The sequence below is a fragment of the Xenopus laevis genome, chromosome 1S, assembly GCF_017654675.1.
Source record: "Xenopus laevis strain J_2021 chromosome 1S, Xenopus_laevis_v10.1, whole genome shotgun sequence".
In the NCBI taxonomy this organism is placed as follows: Eukaryota; Metazoa; Chordata; class Amphibia; order Anura; family Pipidae; genus Xenopus; species Xenopus laevis.
Window position 1 is genome coordinate 161,678,289 of NC_054372.1, and position 17,253 is coordinate 161,695,541.

The 17,253-nt window shown below is 37.5% G+C and overlaps 1 protein-coding gene across 1 annotated transcript; it reads right to left on the reverse strand.

Moving 5' to 3' along the window:
• Positions 1 to 355: 355 nt before the first annotated feature.
• On the reverse strand, positions 356 to 17,120 carry slc25a46.S (solute carrier family 25 member 46 S homeolog; the record flags this gene model as incomplete). The annotated part of the gene is given in 8 exon segments (NM_001091695.1): positions 356 to 1,318; positions 6,108 to 6,165; positions 8,271 to 8,327; positions 8,965 to 9,065; positions 10,546 to 10,623; positions 13,282 to 13,339; positions 14,804 to 14,846; positions 16,703 to 17,120. Coding segments are annotated over 8 exon segments (1,254 nt in total). The 3' UTR covers positions 356 to 739.
• Between the last annotated feature and the right edge of the window lie 133 nt (positions 17,121 to 17,253).

A 17,253-nucleotide genomic window follows, 5' to 3' on the forward strand; every position in this document is an offset into this window, starting at 1 on the left:
TATAGACGTGGATACATGGGAAAACAAAATTTACCAAAACGTCACGTATAATAAAGACGGTATAAATGTTGTTTTGTACAATCCTGCAAGTGGATTAAAATCTGCCGCCATTTTAGGAGGATGCTTCAAGCAAAAGTTATAGCATATGAGGTCTATTGGTACCCCCTTCTCTTTGTGGGCCCTGGGCTCTCATGGGTTACTCACCTGATGGGCCTGCATAGGCCTCCACACTACACAATTTTATTATTCAGTGGCTCTTCAGTGTCTTTAGAATAGAAATATAAATGTGGTTACTTTAGATATTTTGCTGCTTGAAAACAATGTACACGTTCAAGAACTGAAGACCCTGTTAACATTTTTTTGCACATTTATTTACAGAGGATCGGCAGTAATATTATGCAAGTCATTGGCAGAGAAAATGTCATTTTAACGGGACACTGATTCATACGGTTTAGGTACCAGCTTACATTTTTTGATAGAAAAAAGAAGAATTACTACGAAAGATGCACATTTACGAAAGGCCACGTTGTTTAGCAGCACTGGCAGTAAGACAATGTGTTTTTCACAGGACAAAACTGAAGTTCTATTCTGAAAATCTGATGCATAAACCCAGGTTGTATATGCCTAATTAGATTTCCAAGTACAACTGTTTCGCATGGGTGGAGAAAAAAATGCAATTTATTATTGTTATAAAAGAAGATGGTGGCAGCAAGCTGTTTCTGTGGATAGTATGATTCTATTAGCTAGCAGTTTGCACTACAGAAGAATAAATTATTTTAGTTATTTGTAAAACAATAGCATGAAGTGTATACTGTACCACCACAGCACCAAACCCTTTGTAAAATCCCAGTCCACCTTCTTCCCTTTTAATGGTATTGATGCAGTCTTTCAGTCCTTCATATTGAGTGTTGATTGGGACAACTTCATGGCCAAGGTCTGTATTGTCTATAATAGTACGTGTTCCCTGAATGTGAAGTCTGTGCAGTACGGTCTCTAGAGGATAGAGCAAAACATCAGCACAAAGGCTTGCAGCAAAATTTGCTATAAGTTCTGGGAAATAATCTTCTAGTTTGTTTTGAACAGTGTTTGAGCCATCTGCTGGAAGCCGTGGAGGACTCTTTTTCTTTATGAAGAACAGGACACACTTCTGGACGGTGGAACTGACGATGTAATGTAGAATGCCATGAAGAACAGTGGGAAATGTAAGAACAAGAAGTGGTAGCAGCCGCTTACTGTAAGGGACACCTAGGTTCAGTACCCTGCCCATTCCTTCTTTTAGGCAATCCAATATTCCAGGGTTATCATGTATAATTTCACTCTAAGAAAAATGATAGGAAAAAAAGAACAGTTGTCAGAAATGTACTGTAAGTGTCTGACTATTCTTCCATCTTTTTATTCCTGTTTTTTTTTAAATTTTTCTCCTCTATTCCTTCTGTTCTCCCCATTGCTCTTTAACTTTATACTCAGTTTTTTGGTTTGATGCAACATGCCATTGACACTTTACCTTCCTTTTGCCAATTATTTTCCTTTTACCGCTGAAACAGACCCTTATTTTGGCAGCATTTTATCTTGAGATATGGAGTCCAGGGCTTCCATGTGGGCACAATGATGACTTATGAAGCCCTCCTATTAGTTAAGTGGCAGGAGATGTACTTCTGCATTTGTGACAGTTTGGAAATATGAGTTCAGGGCTTGGCCTAAGATTGTAAGATTTAGTAAGATTTCAACAGTGTGCGCCCAAAAATGAAGACAGCCAATTTGAGCTATCAGTTCTGCAATTCCAGATATTGCTAAATCAACACATTTATAGTATTTTTTAAGGGGCAAAGGTAGAAAAATGTACGTTAATCCAAAGTGGGTATGCTTGTCTTTCTACTCCAAAGCACCAAGCTGCAAACCTTTCCTAAATTTGTCAATTTTGGTTACATTTCCAAAAATCACCTCAATTTTAGCTTGGCATCTTTTCTCCCACATAGTAAAGTAGAACCCCCATTTTACATTTTTTAAGGGGACCAGAAAAAAATGGTGTAAAATCCAGGAAAATGTAAAATCAGGGAAATGTATTGTGCATAATATATAGGTGGGACCACAAAACAACAATGTAAAATCAAGGAAAAATTAAAATAAGGGGATTTAAAATCAGGGGATGTAAAATTGAGGTTCCACTGTATAAGGTACCAAGATAAAAGACCCTAAATATGAACGCCTGGAATCTGTTGAACAGTTCGATGTCCAATATGTATAGGTTTACCCAATATGTGGCATATAGGGGTCCCAAGATGAAGACACCCCAATATGATTTGTCATTCCAGGTACTGCAAAATAAACACATTTACACCATTTTTTGATGGGCAAAGGTAGAAAAATGTACTTTCGCTCCTAGAAAACCATATATTTTTGGAAAGTACACATTGACATGCCTACCCAATTTGGATTCAGGGAAATCCACTCCAAAGCACTAAGCCGCAAATCTTCCCTAAATTTGGCAATTTTGGGGCCATTTCTAAAAATCACCTCAAAACTTCCACCTTGCAGCATCTTATCTCCCATATACTATAGGTACCAAGATAAAACAACCTAAATATGAACAGTTTGATACCCAATGTACATTTTATGTAAGTATTTGACCTCAAAATCTACCTTGTGCATATAGTACTTATTTGATGACTTACATTTACCCTTATTTATAAACACTGCTTATTTTATGTGGGGTAAAAGCTACAAAAAACTATGGCGACCTCTGAAAGCAATTTATTTTCTGTTGAATCCAAAATGGGTAACTATGTCTTTCTACGCCAAACTACAAAGCTGCACTAAAGGAAGCGTTTAATGACATTTCTGAAATTGCATAAAAATATTGCAGTTTGCTGCATTTATCTCACCCAATGTTTAACATTTACACAATGGTAAAACACCCTAAATATGAACACCAAGGGTCTACTGAACAGTTTGCTGTCCAATATGCATACATATACCAAAGCAGCGGACATGCGCGGTCCCTAAATGAAAATAGTGCATAAGAATTTTCTCGGCTGTCAATTCGCCTTCTGTGAACAAAGCACCCTGACTGTATATTATGTGCCAAAAGAGCCCCCAAAAACCATATATTTTTGGAAAGTACATATTCTCAAAATGGTTAATTATCTCTTTTCAAACTAGCAAACTGCAAATCTACGCTAAAAGCAGGGGTTTTTATGACATTTCTGAAAATCATCTAAAAATATTAAAATTTGCCAAACTTATCTCACCTAATTTCTGACATACAGTGGTAAAACACCCTAAATATCAATGCAAAGGGACTACATTAAGGATGTAATTAAAAATCGCAAGTGTTATTTAAAATGGTGTTTTCCGCTTGCAGTGTTAAGTCATTCACTGGCGAATTATACATTGCTAAGAAAAAGTCAGCGTTAACACCTGCTCTGGAGTTTCTTTAAATATTTTGTCTCAAAATATGTTTACAAAATTGATATTACATACACTGTGAATGTTAGCAAAAGCCATTGGTTTGGTTCTGGTCATTGAGGTCTGTAATCGGTCAAAAACTACGCAAACATGGCTGCTAACATTCACAATGGTCTTTATGAACGTTTGTTGCGCTAATGGAACATATTAAATTCCCCCATAAATGTCCTATTTAGAAAAACTGAAGTTAGGAGAACTGCTGAAGTATAAAAATTACTCCAGTATCAAAGCTTAGGAAAAAGCAACAAAGAATAATTAAATATTGTGCAGTATATTATCTAAACATGGGCAAAACACAAGTATACAAAAAAGGCTGAATGGTCAGAAAAAAAAATAAATAGGGTCTCTTAGATGCTGCGGCCAGGAATGGCTGTTAGCGGAGTTTACTTAAAGGGCATCTAAGCTGATAAATATTAGCAGTTTTTTTTTTTATTAATACCAGGCTTCTGGATATACAGTTTTTTTCAGAAGTCAGAAAGAGACAATCCGCCATGTTTTCTGGACATTGTGTCTGACCCTGTACTTAAAAATTATATTTTGTGTTTGAAAAAATTTGACTAATCGAAGAAGTATTGATGAAATAATTGCAATTTCTGTTACATTGAGTACTGCAAGATGTTGTGAATTAACCTGCCAGATACAAATAGCTCAACTCAAACCAAGGTTAAAGGATTCACATTCTGAAAGCGCAACACTTACATTTGGAAGCTCCAGCAGAAACACTGGTTTGAGGTGATCATAAAGCAAAGCCTTTTGCCAAGACTGTGGAAGCATTACACAGCAATTTACATACCAACGAGGCAGAAGCAAAAATGTACAATGGCATTCATTCAACTAAATCTGTCATTAGGATTGGAATAATAATGAATAATAACAAAGATATTAAGCAATACAAAAGTAGAACTATAAAACAAAAAATATATATAAAAAACTATTAATCCATTCTACCTCGTTTAAAAAAGTAATTGCGCTTAAGATGCATGCATTTATGCTCCCCATGTAAAGCAGGTGCAATCAAATGCAACCATAACTGGGATATTTGCTATTTTTTTTTATGATAGCAGAGAAATTCTCCAGTTAGATTAATATCTAAGGCTTAGGGCCCATGTTTCTGCCAAAAATGTAATATATAAAGGCTGGAGTGCTTGAAAGGCTAACAATAGCCAGAACATGGTTTTCCCATCCTCAGGGTTTAATAAATTCTGAAAAATTTGTGATTTTTTTTTTTTTTTTTAAAGTCCGATTTTTTTGAATTCAGAGTTTAGTAAATAACACCCTAAGAGCTGGAAGATGGCGACCGGGAGCTATGCAGACTAACTAAGTATTAAGAGAGCTGCAAACAGAAGCAGTATTCTGGGTATCATGTTAGACATCCAGTCACTCCAGCCTTTATACATTACATTTTTGTCTAACTAACTATATTAGAAATATTTTTTACCCAGTTTTTTTTTACACTGAACTGTTCCTTTAAATGAACAATTTATTTTTTTAAATGAAAACAGTAAATATAGGGTTCTTGGGTTAAATAGATTCTTTGATGAGGTAATTTTGATGCAAAATGCATGCTTTTTATTTATATTAAAGAGCGTTAATTTATATTACATTTTCTTAGAGAACTGTGTGTGTGAATGAGCTCAGCATATAGTCTGCAAGTCACAAAACATTGAAATCAATCTGTTCTTCGGATTAGCCCTGTGTATGGCTTGCAAAAATCAGTGTTACATTTAGTAACATTTTATATGCATTGTATTATTTATATGTTAGCAAGGCTATTAACATCTTCAAATGGGTCACTGGACCTCTACCATTGACTTCAACGTGAACTCGTTAGGTTTTAGGTGGCAAATTCAAATTGGTCCCAGGGTCCAGTTATGATAAATCTCGAATTCGAATTAGGATTATTCCCAACTGGAATTTGTGAGTTTTGACCACTAATCCAACTCGAAAATTCAAATTTCCAATTTGAACTAGGGATGCACCGAATCCACTATTTTGGATTCGGCCGAACCCCTGAATCCTTTGCGAGAGATTCGGCCGAATACTGAACCGAATCCGAATTTGCATATGCAAATTAGGGGTGGGAAGGGGAAAACATTTTTTTTACTTCCTTGTTTTGTGACAAAAAGTCACGTGATTCGAATCCTGGATTCGGTGCATCCCTAATTTGAACCTTAATAAATCAGCCCCTGAATCTTGTTTAGTGTATTGTAATAAATATATTTACTTTTCTAACACAATAACTCTACCCTATAGGGCTTAAAATGTCAGGGGTCTGGGGCACACAGTGAAAACAATTTGACAGTGGATCCCAGTCTTCGGCCATATTAAACCGGGAGATGATTATCAATAATTTACTGCTTTGACTCCCATAGACTCCATTTAAATATTTTTTCATTTTTCTCTTTAATAATAAAACAGTACCTTGTACCTAAAGGATATAATTAATCCTTATTGGAGGCAAAAGTATCCTATTGGGTTTAATTCATGTTTAAAAGATTATTTAGTAGGCTTAAAATATGGGAATTAAAATTAAAGAAAGACCCCTTTCCCAGAAAAGCCCAGGTCCAGCGCATTCTCGATAACAGGTCTCATGTCTGTATAACAAACACTGAGCAAGAAGCTTAGGATGTATAAGGAATTACCTGGACGGTTTCAATGAGACTTGCCGAATAAAAGGGAGTTACAATAACATAGACCAATCTGCAAAAAAATAAATACAGTTACTTAAGAACAGAAGCATCTTACTGTTAAGGGCACACTTTATTACTAACAGTATTGTAGTATATGGCCAGTAGCTCAGAGGTCATTATCTCCACTGCCTTTAAACACCTTATGGCTCCTTCATCAACACTGGGCAAATTAGCTTATGGGCAGTAACCTATAGCAAACAATCAGTAATTGGCTTTTTTCTGACAGCTGCAGGAACAACAATAAATGCAACAATTTGATTGTTTGCCACGGTTTACTGCCCATGGACAAATTTACCTGGGGCAGATTTATCAAAGGTCGAGGTGAATTTTTGAATTGAAAAATTTAGAATTTCAAGCTATTTTGTGTACTTCGACTAGGGAATAGTCCAAATTCGATTTTGCAAAAAAAATTTGAATATCGAAATTTATCATGTACAGTCTCTTTAAAAATTCGACCATCTAAAACCTGCAGAATTGCTGTTTTAGCCTATGGGGGACCTCCTAGAACCTATTTGGAGTCAATTTGAAAAATCAAAGAGAAGAGTAGTAAAGATAAACTTCTTCATTATTTCAGAAACAGTACAGAATTTTTATTGATTAGATTTAGAAAACGTCTTATTTCAGTATGTTGAAGCTTATATTAAACTCTCATTTTCGCAATAGTTCCCCTTTAAGAGGTTTTATTACATACACTAAGCACTATCCACGGTGCAGCTCTCTATTTATCCTCCCTGGCTATCTCCTTTAAAAGGCAGGGAGGAGAAATCAAGCGCAGCACAATGGATTGTAGCCCTGTCACCGTTTCTGAAGAGGAGTGCATGCAGAGAATTGGTAAGTAATTTCTTAATATAAGCTTTGCGATTTAAAAGTTAAAACTGTCTTGGTGTTTTTTTTTTTCGTTACAAAGAAGCACATTTTTTGTTACTGGTCCTTTAAGCCTACTAGCATAAACACAAAAATAAATTAAAGCGTTTGAAAGTAATTTAAATATAATTTGAGTACAAGCTCTATGGGGCAGGGATTCCTTCCTAATGTATTGTTTACTACATTGCGCTTGATTGCTGCATATGTATGATTTACAATTTTTTTTTGAGATCTTCCCTGTGTGTACGTTTCTATACTGCAATGGGCTTATTTATCAAAGTCCAAATTTATCTCAATATTTTCTGAAAAAAAAAAATTCCAAATCCAAATTGGGCTAAATTTATTAATACACTTTCCTGAAAATTTTGTTTGTGGGAAAAAAAACAAAGAATCGTGAAAAATCAGATTTTCACGATTTTTTCACTCGAAAACTCAGAATCTTGCCTGAACTCTGAAAACTTTGGATTATTGACAAAAACCCAGCGCACATCAAAAAATCATTGGGACTTCCCCATTGACCTATATGCAACCTCGACAGGTCTGAGATGCCGTATTTTGTCAATCTGACTTTTCCATCCTCGGGGTTTAATAAATTCCGAAAAATTAGTGATTTTTTTTTTTTTTTTTTTTAAAAGTCCGATTTTATATAAAAAAAAAAAATCACACATTTTTCATGATTTTTGCAATCTGAGTTTAGTACAGTTTTTTTCCCTACTAAGCGCGCAATTATAAAAAAATGTTCAAATGTTTGCTTATTTATTACAAAATCAGAATAGAAAAATACAATTGAGGATAAAAAACCACAATATCCTTGAATTTGTGAATTTATAAACTCAAAATAACAAAAAAATCTTGAATTACAGAAAATTGCTTCAAAGCAAGTTTATTTGTGGTTTTCAAAAACCTCTAAATCCACTAAAATGATAAGTAGTAAGTAGGCCCCCCCTATGCCCTTTTTAAGTGCAAAAATATAATTATATTCTTGAAAATATCAGGATTATATTTTGGAAGGCTTTTTGTATCTTTTACAGAGGAATAAACAGCATGCAACATGAATGAAAAAAATAGCACCATATTTCTAATGGTATGTCCCATATAAAGTATCCTTGCTTAGTAAATAAAAGAAAGGGGGGCAAGTGAATATAATTTTCATTAATGTTTAAATATCTATATACAACTTAGATTGCCTGTCTACTTGTCTCAGTGAACCTTGTCTAGCATGTAATAATTAGGTATCTTGTGAACACTTACCCTTTCAGAAGAAGATGCCCCCCTATTTGCTTTGGGTTCCATTTATGATTAAGTTCCCTATGAAGAACACAAACAATTGATAATCTTTAATGCTATTGTTTTTTTATGAATAGTAACAGAAATACAAGTTATTATTATACAGTCCCTCCCGCTGTAAAACACTGCACATTCTATATGCTTTCAACTGGCTGAGATGTTGCCAGTAAAAAAAACAAAACATGTAGAAAGTGATTCAAGTCTAATAAACTTGGGTAGAGGCCAGGGTAGTTTGTAAAACTTTTTTTTTAACAAACTACAGACTTTGCCAACGGTATTTTTTTAAGCAAAGTCTGGCATAATATAAAGTGCACCCAGAGTCACACCCGAATGTTACAATTTGTATTTACAATAATTTAAATACCCACCTGTATTAATATAAACCTCAAGGAGGAAAAAGAAAGATAGAAAAATAGTGGCAATTTCTATGCTCCACTGTGTGAAACTGCTTGTTGTCAACATTAACATTTACTGGTTAGTTTTGAATTATTCTTCCTTTCCAATTAGGGAATATCAGAACATTTTTGTAGAAGCTTGGCTAACAGTGTGCTGAGCAAAACACAGATTACAGTTGCGGACTCTAAACATGGAGGATAGTAGTAAAGAAGAGAAAAATACACTAAGCAAATCTGTAAAAACTAAAATGAAACAACCGTACCTTGGTAAATGAGTAAATTCACTAAGGATGCCTTCTGCTCCAAGACTTATGCCCTGAACAATAAATGTGCTTCCCATTCCTTTCCAGAGTGCTCGCAGGCCCTGTGATTTTGTACAAAAACACAAATGAAAATCCACCAATTAGATATTACTCAAAAATACTTTCCAAATACCTCTAATAGCAGGTTATCAACAATTTATGGGGCAAAGTGAAGGGAACAACCTGCATTGGACAAATATTTTGAATCTCTCATTCCCTCAGTTGACAGTATTTGTTCATTATTTATCACTATACAGGTATGGGACCAGTTATCCAAAATGCTAAGGACCTGGTGTTTACCGGACAACAGATCTTTACTTAATTTGGATCTTCATACCTTAACGCTACTAGAAAATCATGTAAACATTAAATAAACCCAACAGTCTGGTTTTGCTTCCAATAATGATTAATTATATAATACAGGTATGAGACCCGTTATCCAGAAAGCTCCAAATTACAGAAAGACCATCTCCCATCCATTATAGTAAAATAATCCAAATTTTTAAAAAACGGTTTCCTTTTTCTCTGTGGTGATAAAACATTACCTCGTACTTGATCCAAACTAAAGGTGTCCATACACGTAGAGATCCGCTAGTTTGGCGATATCACCAAATGAGTAGATCTCTCCCCGATATGCCCACATTGAGGTGGACGATATCGAGTTGATCCGATAGTGGGCCCTAGGGCCCAACGATCGGATCATAATGCAGGCAATAGGGGCAGTTGGATTGTGGGACCACATCAACGAACAGATGTGGCTGCAATCCGATGGGATTTTTAACCCTCAGATCGATATTTGCCCGACTTTTGGCCAGATATCGATCTGGGAAGCCCGTCGGAGATCCCCACACACAGGCCAATAAGCTGCTGACTCTGTCTATCTGCAGCTTTTATCGGCCCGTGTATGGCCACCTTAAAATATAATTCATCCTTAAAGGAGAATTCAACCCTAAACTAAGTAACACTTAGGCTGGGGGGAGGAGGGTCTATGTAGGGTAGGGGTTTTTTAAGTTTAGGGTTGAATTCTCCTTTAATGGAGACAAAAAAAGCCTATTGGGGCTAATGTTTACATGATTTTCTAGTAGACTTAAGGTATGAAGATCCAAATTATGTAAAAGATCAGTTATCCAGAAAATCTCGGCATTCTATATAACAGGTCCCATACCTGTAGTTTGGATCAAGTACAAAGTACTGTTTTATTATCAATTTAAATCATTGGATGCCTTTCAGAAACTACAATGATTGAAAGTGTCTTGAATTAAAGGGAGAGTATAGAATGGAACAAGAATAGAGGGAGGGAAGATTGCCCTTCTCGGCCTCCACAAGAAATAAATGTTTTTTGTGCTTTGCTGACAAGAGCATATTTTATAATGTATTTTTCATGAATTGTAATTTCTATGTATGGACTATTTTTTAGATAACCAAGATGCTGCAGTTTTTTTGGGGTTGTTAATATACTTATGGACAACAGGGTTTTTGGATATTGTTTTATTGGTTTAGAAATATAAGGATAACAGCAAAGAAATAGAATTTTAAACATACCTGTGTTTTAGTGAAGTTGTACATAATATTAACAATATTAAATGGCGACAACTGGTAATTTCGAGCATGATAGTTCACCTAACGAGAAATGAAATATATAACATTAACATCAATGAAGTCAGTGAAGAACAAATGGGCAAACAGATTCATTTCTGTTAAAAATTCAGTGCAGTTCATGATCTAAGCAGTTCTTTATGACAAGCAAAGAAGTGGAAACCAAACCACTATACAAATATAAATATTAAAATTTCCTTGTAAACAGGATCTTTGCGTGCTACACCGTTTAAATACATTGTAATACTGCCACCTAGTGTTATGTTAAAATAATTAACATAAAAAAATAACACCAAAGATATTAATTCAACATTAATAAAGGGACTGTAAACAATATATACACATACATACTAAAGAAAAACAAGGGGGAACTATCAATATTTTTCTACATGTCTGTATACCAGTAAAGTATTTTTTAAGTTGCTTAAAAAGCATCCAGCACTTTCTTAGGTTAATAGCATCTAGGCATTAAAGGGCACCTATTGGCAAATATATTATCCCCAACCGGGCACTCCTGTTGGGGATAAATTTTTTTTTTTTAATTGCCCCCACACCTGCGCTAGGACACTATTACCAGGAGGGAGAGCCCGGTGCGAGCACCCATGTCAGCCAAAGCGCATGAGCATAACAAGCTCCTGACGTCAAGTTGCAACATTTGCTCATTATGCGCATACACATGCCCCAACATGGCTGCTCATAATGGGAGCTCCCTCCTGGTGCAGGTTGCCTAGTGCTGGAGGCATTTAAAAAAAAAACAAAAACATTAAAACTACTGTTATACCAAATGTAGTGTGGGCTCCAATAGCCCACACCTTTTATTGGGGATAATATATTCTGCCAACAGGTGCCCTTTAAGATGGGCATCACCCTCACCCTCAGAGTGCAGCAATAAAACCTTGTTCTTCTGACACAAAACTCCTGTGCCAAAAGAAAAGCCCTTTCTAGTATACAGCACTGTCTGGTTTGCATTCATGTGTGCACCTGCACTGCAAACTTAATGAGGAAACTATACCTTTTTCACTTGGGCGTATGTAGAAAAGGTGCAGACACTATGGGGCAGATTTACATAGGATCGAATATCGAGGGTTAATTAACCACATTTATCATACCCTATAGCTTCTTTCAGAAGTGTACTTCTAAACTCTTCCGGACAAACGGCATTCATTTTACATGTTAACTGGATGAACACTATGTGGTATATCCATCCGTTTTTAAACATGATCATACCATCTGCTTCTTTTCTCCATACTTCTAACTTTAACTATAGATAATATGCAGGCTCACTGAACTTGTGTGTAAAAATTGTTCTATTACCCATGGATTTTACAGGACACAATGTATATGATACTATTATTGGATTAACTGGGTTAGGTATCTGTGCAAGCTTTCCAGGCCACTGAGCCTTTTTTTAGAGGTATGGGATCTGTTATCTGTAAACCCGTTATCCAGAAAGCTTCAAGTTACATAATGGCTGTCTTCCAATGCTTGACAAAGGGGTTCAACCCCAAAACGTTGCCTTATCTGAAAATAAGCACGCAAGGGCTTGTCCCTGCTTGCACCAGCCTTTGAGTGCCAGTGAATCTTTCTGGAATTGTCTCCCATAGACTCCATTTTATCCAAACAATCCAAATGTTTTAAAATTAATTCCCTTTTCTCTGTAATAATAATAATACAGTACATTTTACTTGATCCAAACAAAGATATAATTAATCCTTATTGGAGGCAAAACCAGCAAAAAGTGTTTATTTAATGTTTATACGAGTTTCTAGTATACTTAAGGTATGAAGATCAATTTTACGGAAAGTTTCATTATCCGGAAAACCCCATGTCCCGAGCATTCTGGATAACAGGTCCCATACCTGTAAAAACAATTGCTATTAAAAGCAACACCTGGATGTTACTTTTAACCAATGTTGCAAATGTCTTAGTTCCCCAGCAAAGCAAGATTTGTTAACCTGCTTGTCTTAAAGTGCTCCAAAAGTCAGAGCATAGAAAAACACAAAGAAACACTGCTTTCAACAGCATTACATAATCAAATAACTTAAAAATCATAGAAAATTTGTAATGAATGTATAATGTTTTATTTTATTGGGCATTTTTTTTTATTTCACATGGGTTTAAAACTGTAACAAAAAATAGCGTGTCTTGTAGAAAAGTTTAAGCAGGTTTATGGAGCCCATGTTCCGGATAGGGGAAACCGTATAACTTGAAAAATGCACCCTTGACCAAACCCAGGACACTGATTAAATTTGTAACAGATGCAGAAACCAGGAGATGTTCTGTGTAAATTTGTGGTCACCTGGAGTCTGTCACTTGCATGCAAATATTATTTGGGCTTTGGGCACTCATTAAATGTGCCCCAGCATGGCTGCCCACACTGAGAGTAGGCACCTGGTGAGTGCCACCACAGTACTCAAAAGGGAGTTATTTTTTCTACTTATACTATTGCATTCCCATTCTGAAGTGTGGACTCTACCTGCCTGCAGCTGGGGGAGATAAGTGGCATAAAAGGCTAACAAGTCTGTTCATTTGTATTTTTTGGCTGTGAAAAAAATACTGAATGGATTTAACATTTAATTGCTTAGAAAGCAGTTCTTTAAACCACTTAAAATAAAACATTTGTATCAGAAGGGCATATTAAACATTAAAAAAAAAATAATAAAGACGAAAAATATGAATTACCTGGCACTGGCGGCGCAACACAATGCATGGATGAGCTAAAACATTCTCTGTAAAAAGACTTGAAGAAGCGAAAAACAAATTAAGAACTACAATGCTAGAAAATCAAAGCTAGTTTTGTATGGAAAATAAGCACACATTAAAAAAAACAAAAAAACCTTATGATATATACATGTCAAGAACTTTGGAGTCCCATTATCAAACTCTTCTGTTTGCAAGTAATCCTCAGATGACTCTTCTGTAAAGAGCAACATGCTAATGATAGCGACATTCCATTTATTTATACAGACAAATATAGCGAGTCTCCTGAAGCTCTACAGTTACAATAGAGCATACATGCACACCTGGAAAATCAGTGAAAACCATGCGTTTACCCACTGCACATTTCACATACTCTGGTAATTTGTTCAAATGCATACAGCAAAGTCCAATAGTTATCAATATTAGCCTGCTTCAGAACTAAGTATTAATTAACTATGCAACATGACACCCTTATAGGTGACCAGAGGTAGGAAAATATATTGTCTTATGTTGATTATTATTTAGCCAAGTACCAAGCACCACCATGTGTTCCATATGTCATACAGGCTGTAAGCTCTTTAGTCAGGGACCTCACTCCAACTCTATACACATTTTTTTGTTTCATTTCACTAAGTTCGAGGAAAAATAGTTCGAATTTCTAATGTTTTTTTTGGCTACTTCGACCATCAAATTGGCTACTTCGACTACGACCTTCGAATCGAACGATTCAAACTAAAAATCGTTCGAATTCGATAGTCGAAGTACTGTCTCTTTAAAAATGTCTTCGACCCCCTAGTTCGCCACCTAAAACCTACCGAGGCCAATGTTAGCCTATGGGGAAGGTCCCCATAGGCTTGCTAACAATTTTATGATAGAAGGATAATCCTTTGATTGATGGATTAAAATCCTTCGAATTGTTCGATTCAAAGGATTTAATCGTTCGATCAAACGATTATTCATTCGATCATAAGATCGAACGAATTGCGCAAATTCCTTCGACTTCGATATTCGAAGTTGAAGGATTTTAATTCAGCAGTCGAATATCGAGAGTTAATTAACCCTCGATATTCGACCCTTGATACATCTGCCCCTTTATGGTTTTTTTTGCATTGTAAAGCACTACATAATTACACTGCACTATATAAATACTAGACAACCTCTCCTTTAAAAAAAAAAACAAAAAAAAACCTAAGTGCAATTATAAGTATTGAAAAGCAAAAACTATATATTTAAGGGGATGGCCAACCATATATAACCAATATTTTGAGCTATGAGACAGTCTTATGTAGTGTTACAAATGATTTCCACATTCCAAGGTTTAGATAAGAAAAAAGGAATGAATTTGACTACAAAATAACTAACTTCATGGAAAAAAAATATACAAATAGTCTAGCAATTGTCTTCATATTGGCAAATTCAGTTTGCAGGAATTGTAATGGTTTTCTAAACAATATAGCAAAAAAAAAACTCATCATATAAACATCCATGCGTATATTATAATTACCTTGCAAGACCAATGCCAAATCCAGCAAATCGATTCAGTTGTTCTACAAGAGATAAGAACAAAATAAAATACTATTTAAAGAATGAAAAATGTGAGAAATCTAGAGTCGTAATACAGAGTAGATTCATTACATACAGGAACTTATTGCTTGTACTTCAAGCAGTGTTAATGCAGAGCACATATAGGGGCATTAACATCCCTATAATTTACATACTGAGCAGGGCATATTTTCCTACGCCTTCCAGTTCAACATATTTTTAAGCAGCATATTTGCTTTCCTATACATATATAAGGATTTATATGCTTTTGCTTATACTGTAGACTAAAGTAAAAATTACAGTGATTTTTTTCTGGCTTAAGCAGTGAAGTAAGCACACATTATTTGAAATCCAGGTACACTAGAAATTTTATTTTCTTTGGATTTAGGACTATATGAGGCTAACAGTGAAGTGTATTGCAACCTTTACTTTCAAAAGAGCCATTTTGCCCCCTCTTTCACTAAAGAAAAATAGTCTGGAGCCGCAAAACATATCAACGCTTTTAAACTTTTAAAAGTTTTAGCCTTTTTTTAATTTTACCTGTTAACAACAGAATAAAAACAGAAGTGCAGTGTGCATGTGTAGGCCTACTTTGAAATAAATTAAACACTGAATAGCCCTATTAAATGCTAGTGTTCTCATCTGTTTAATGTGACTTCCGTTACTGAAGCTCCGTGCTGATCTTCCTTCTCTTGTCTTGAGTGTGTGACCGCGGTAAGAACCATTATGAATCATCTTCCTGCGGCTCGGTCTTGCTGGTCACTCCTGGGACGTCTATACAGCCCTCGCACTTGCTGGCGGGTTCCTGAGTTTGCGACTGCGGTCCCACACTGAAGAAGCCTTCGGCAGGTGAGAGGGCTGTATAGACGACGTGACAGGCAAAGCCGCAAGACCGAGCCGCAGCAAGCAGGATGAAGAGCCACATGAGGCTCCAGAGCCGCAGTTTCCTACCCCTGCTCAGTGTTGGACTGGGCCGGCGAGACACTGGGAAAGAACCCGTTGGGCCCCAGCCCTCATGGGCCCCACAGGCCCAGACAGTTTCAGTCGACATATCCTGTGCTCCTGACCTACCCCCACCCGATCACGCAAGGAAGACACGATACTTGAAGCAGGTAGGGGTCGGCGGGGAGGGTCAGATGGAGCCCGGCGACTGGGGCAGTGGAGGCCCTGCCACTGGGAGGGGGAATGGCAGGGGCCCTGCTACTGGGGGGGGGGCATGGTGGGGCCCTGATTGGTCAGCAGTCCGACCCTGGCCCAGATCTGCTAGATATAGCCGGTGCTCTGACCTCCCCCCGCCCGATCGCACGATGAGTGAAGCATATACGCGGGGAGGGGGAGTTCGGGGATGGGGAGCGGCAAGGGTCCCGGATACTGGGGGGGGGCAGCAGCAGGGCCCTTATATAGCAACCCCGGTGGGCCCTGGTCCCCCCCCCCTGCTCTAGAGTCTGCACCTGAATTACTGAGCTGCCACACTCAAACACCAGAGACAGGGACATTACATATTAAACTTACATTTTGGAAAAACAGCAAATAATGGAAATTAATTGAAAAAAGTCTATTTGTGGGGAACAATCTGAAACAATGGAAAAAAGTGTTTGGAAGGTGAAAACCCCTTTAAGTATCAGGGGGTGACTGGCCCTAGGAATAAATATTACATCGCGAATGTGCCCGGTTGGCAACTACGAGCAGGGCTGAGGCACAGGCCTAGTGAATGAATTGTTGGCAATGGATACGAGGCGCTTATTGCAGACAATTGCGCAGGTGTCACGCGGTGGGAGAAGGGTTTCAGGCCACTAGAGGCTGCGCACATTTAGCGCGGGCCCTGCAGCTGCTTCATATAGAGGCGACTGAAGCTTCTCACCCCCGCTATTGGCGCTGTTGCTGTTCTCCTCCCCGAAGGCGGGCGGCCCAGCGTTACTATCGGCTCCACCATACTGCGGGCTCTTGTCTCCCCAGTGAAGGTTGCGGCTGCCCGGGATATCAGGCGGAGTGGTTACCCAGTGCTGTGACAGGTCCCCGGAGGAACTAAATGACCTTGCGGGGAAACTGGACTGATAAGGCGGAGGGTCTCCTTCTCCTCGTCCCCACGACGTCCCTCGGTATTCTAGGCCATCAAACCTATCAGGGCGCCGTGGCTGCATGCTGCTCATCGCCCCTCGCTTCTACACCCTCTCGCCAAAACCTCAGCTGTCAAACAGCAGATACGATCCCTGGGCGCAGAACGTCAGTGCACCGCTTCCTACAAGGGAAATATGGGTCTGACATCACAAGGCCGCGAGGTGCATGCTGGGAAATGCAGTCCATAATATCGGCCTATAATATAAACAGGTTGCACGGTGCAAAAAAAAAAAAAAGGCTTGATTGGCAAGCTTACTAACCAACCACATTCAGCTTTCGCAAAAGCGTTGCCAA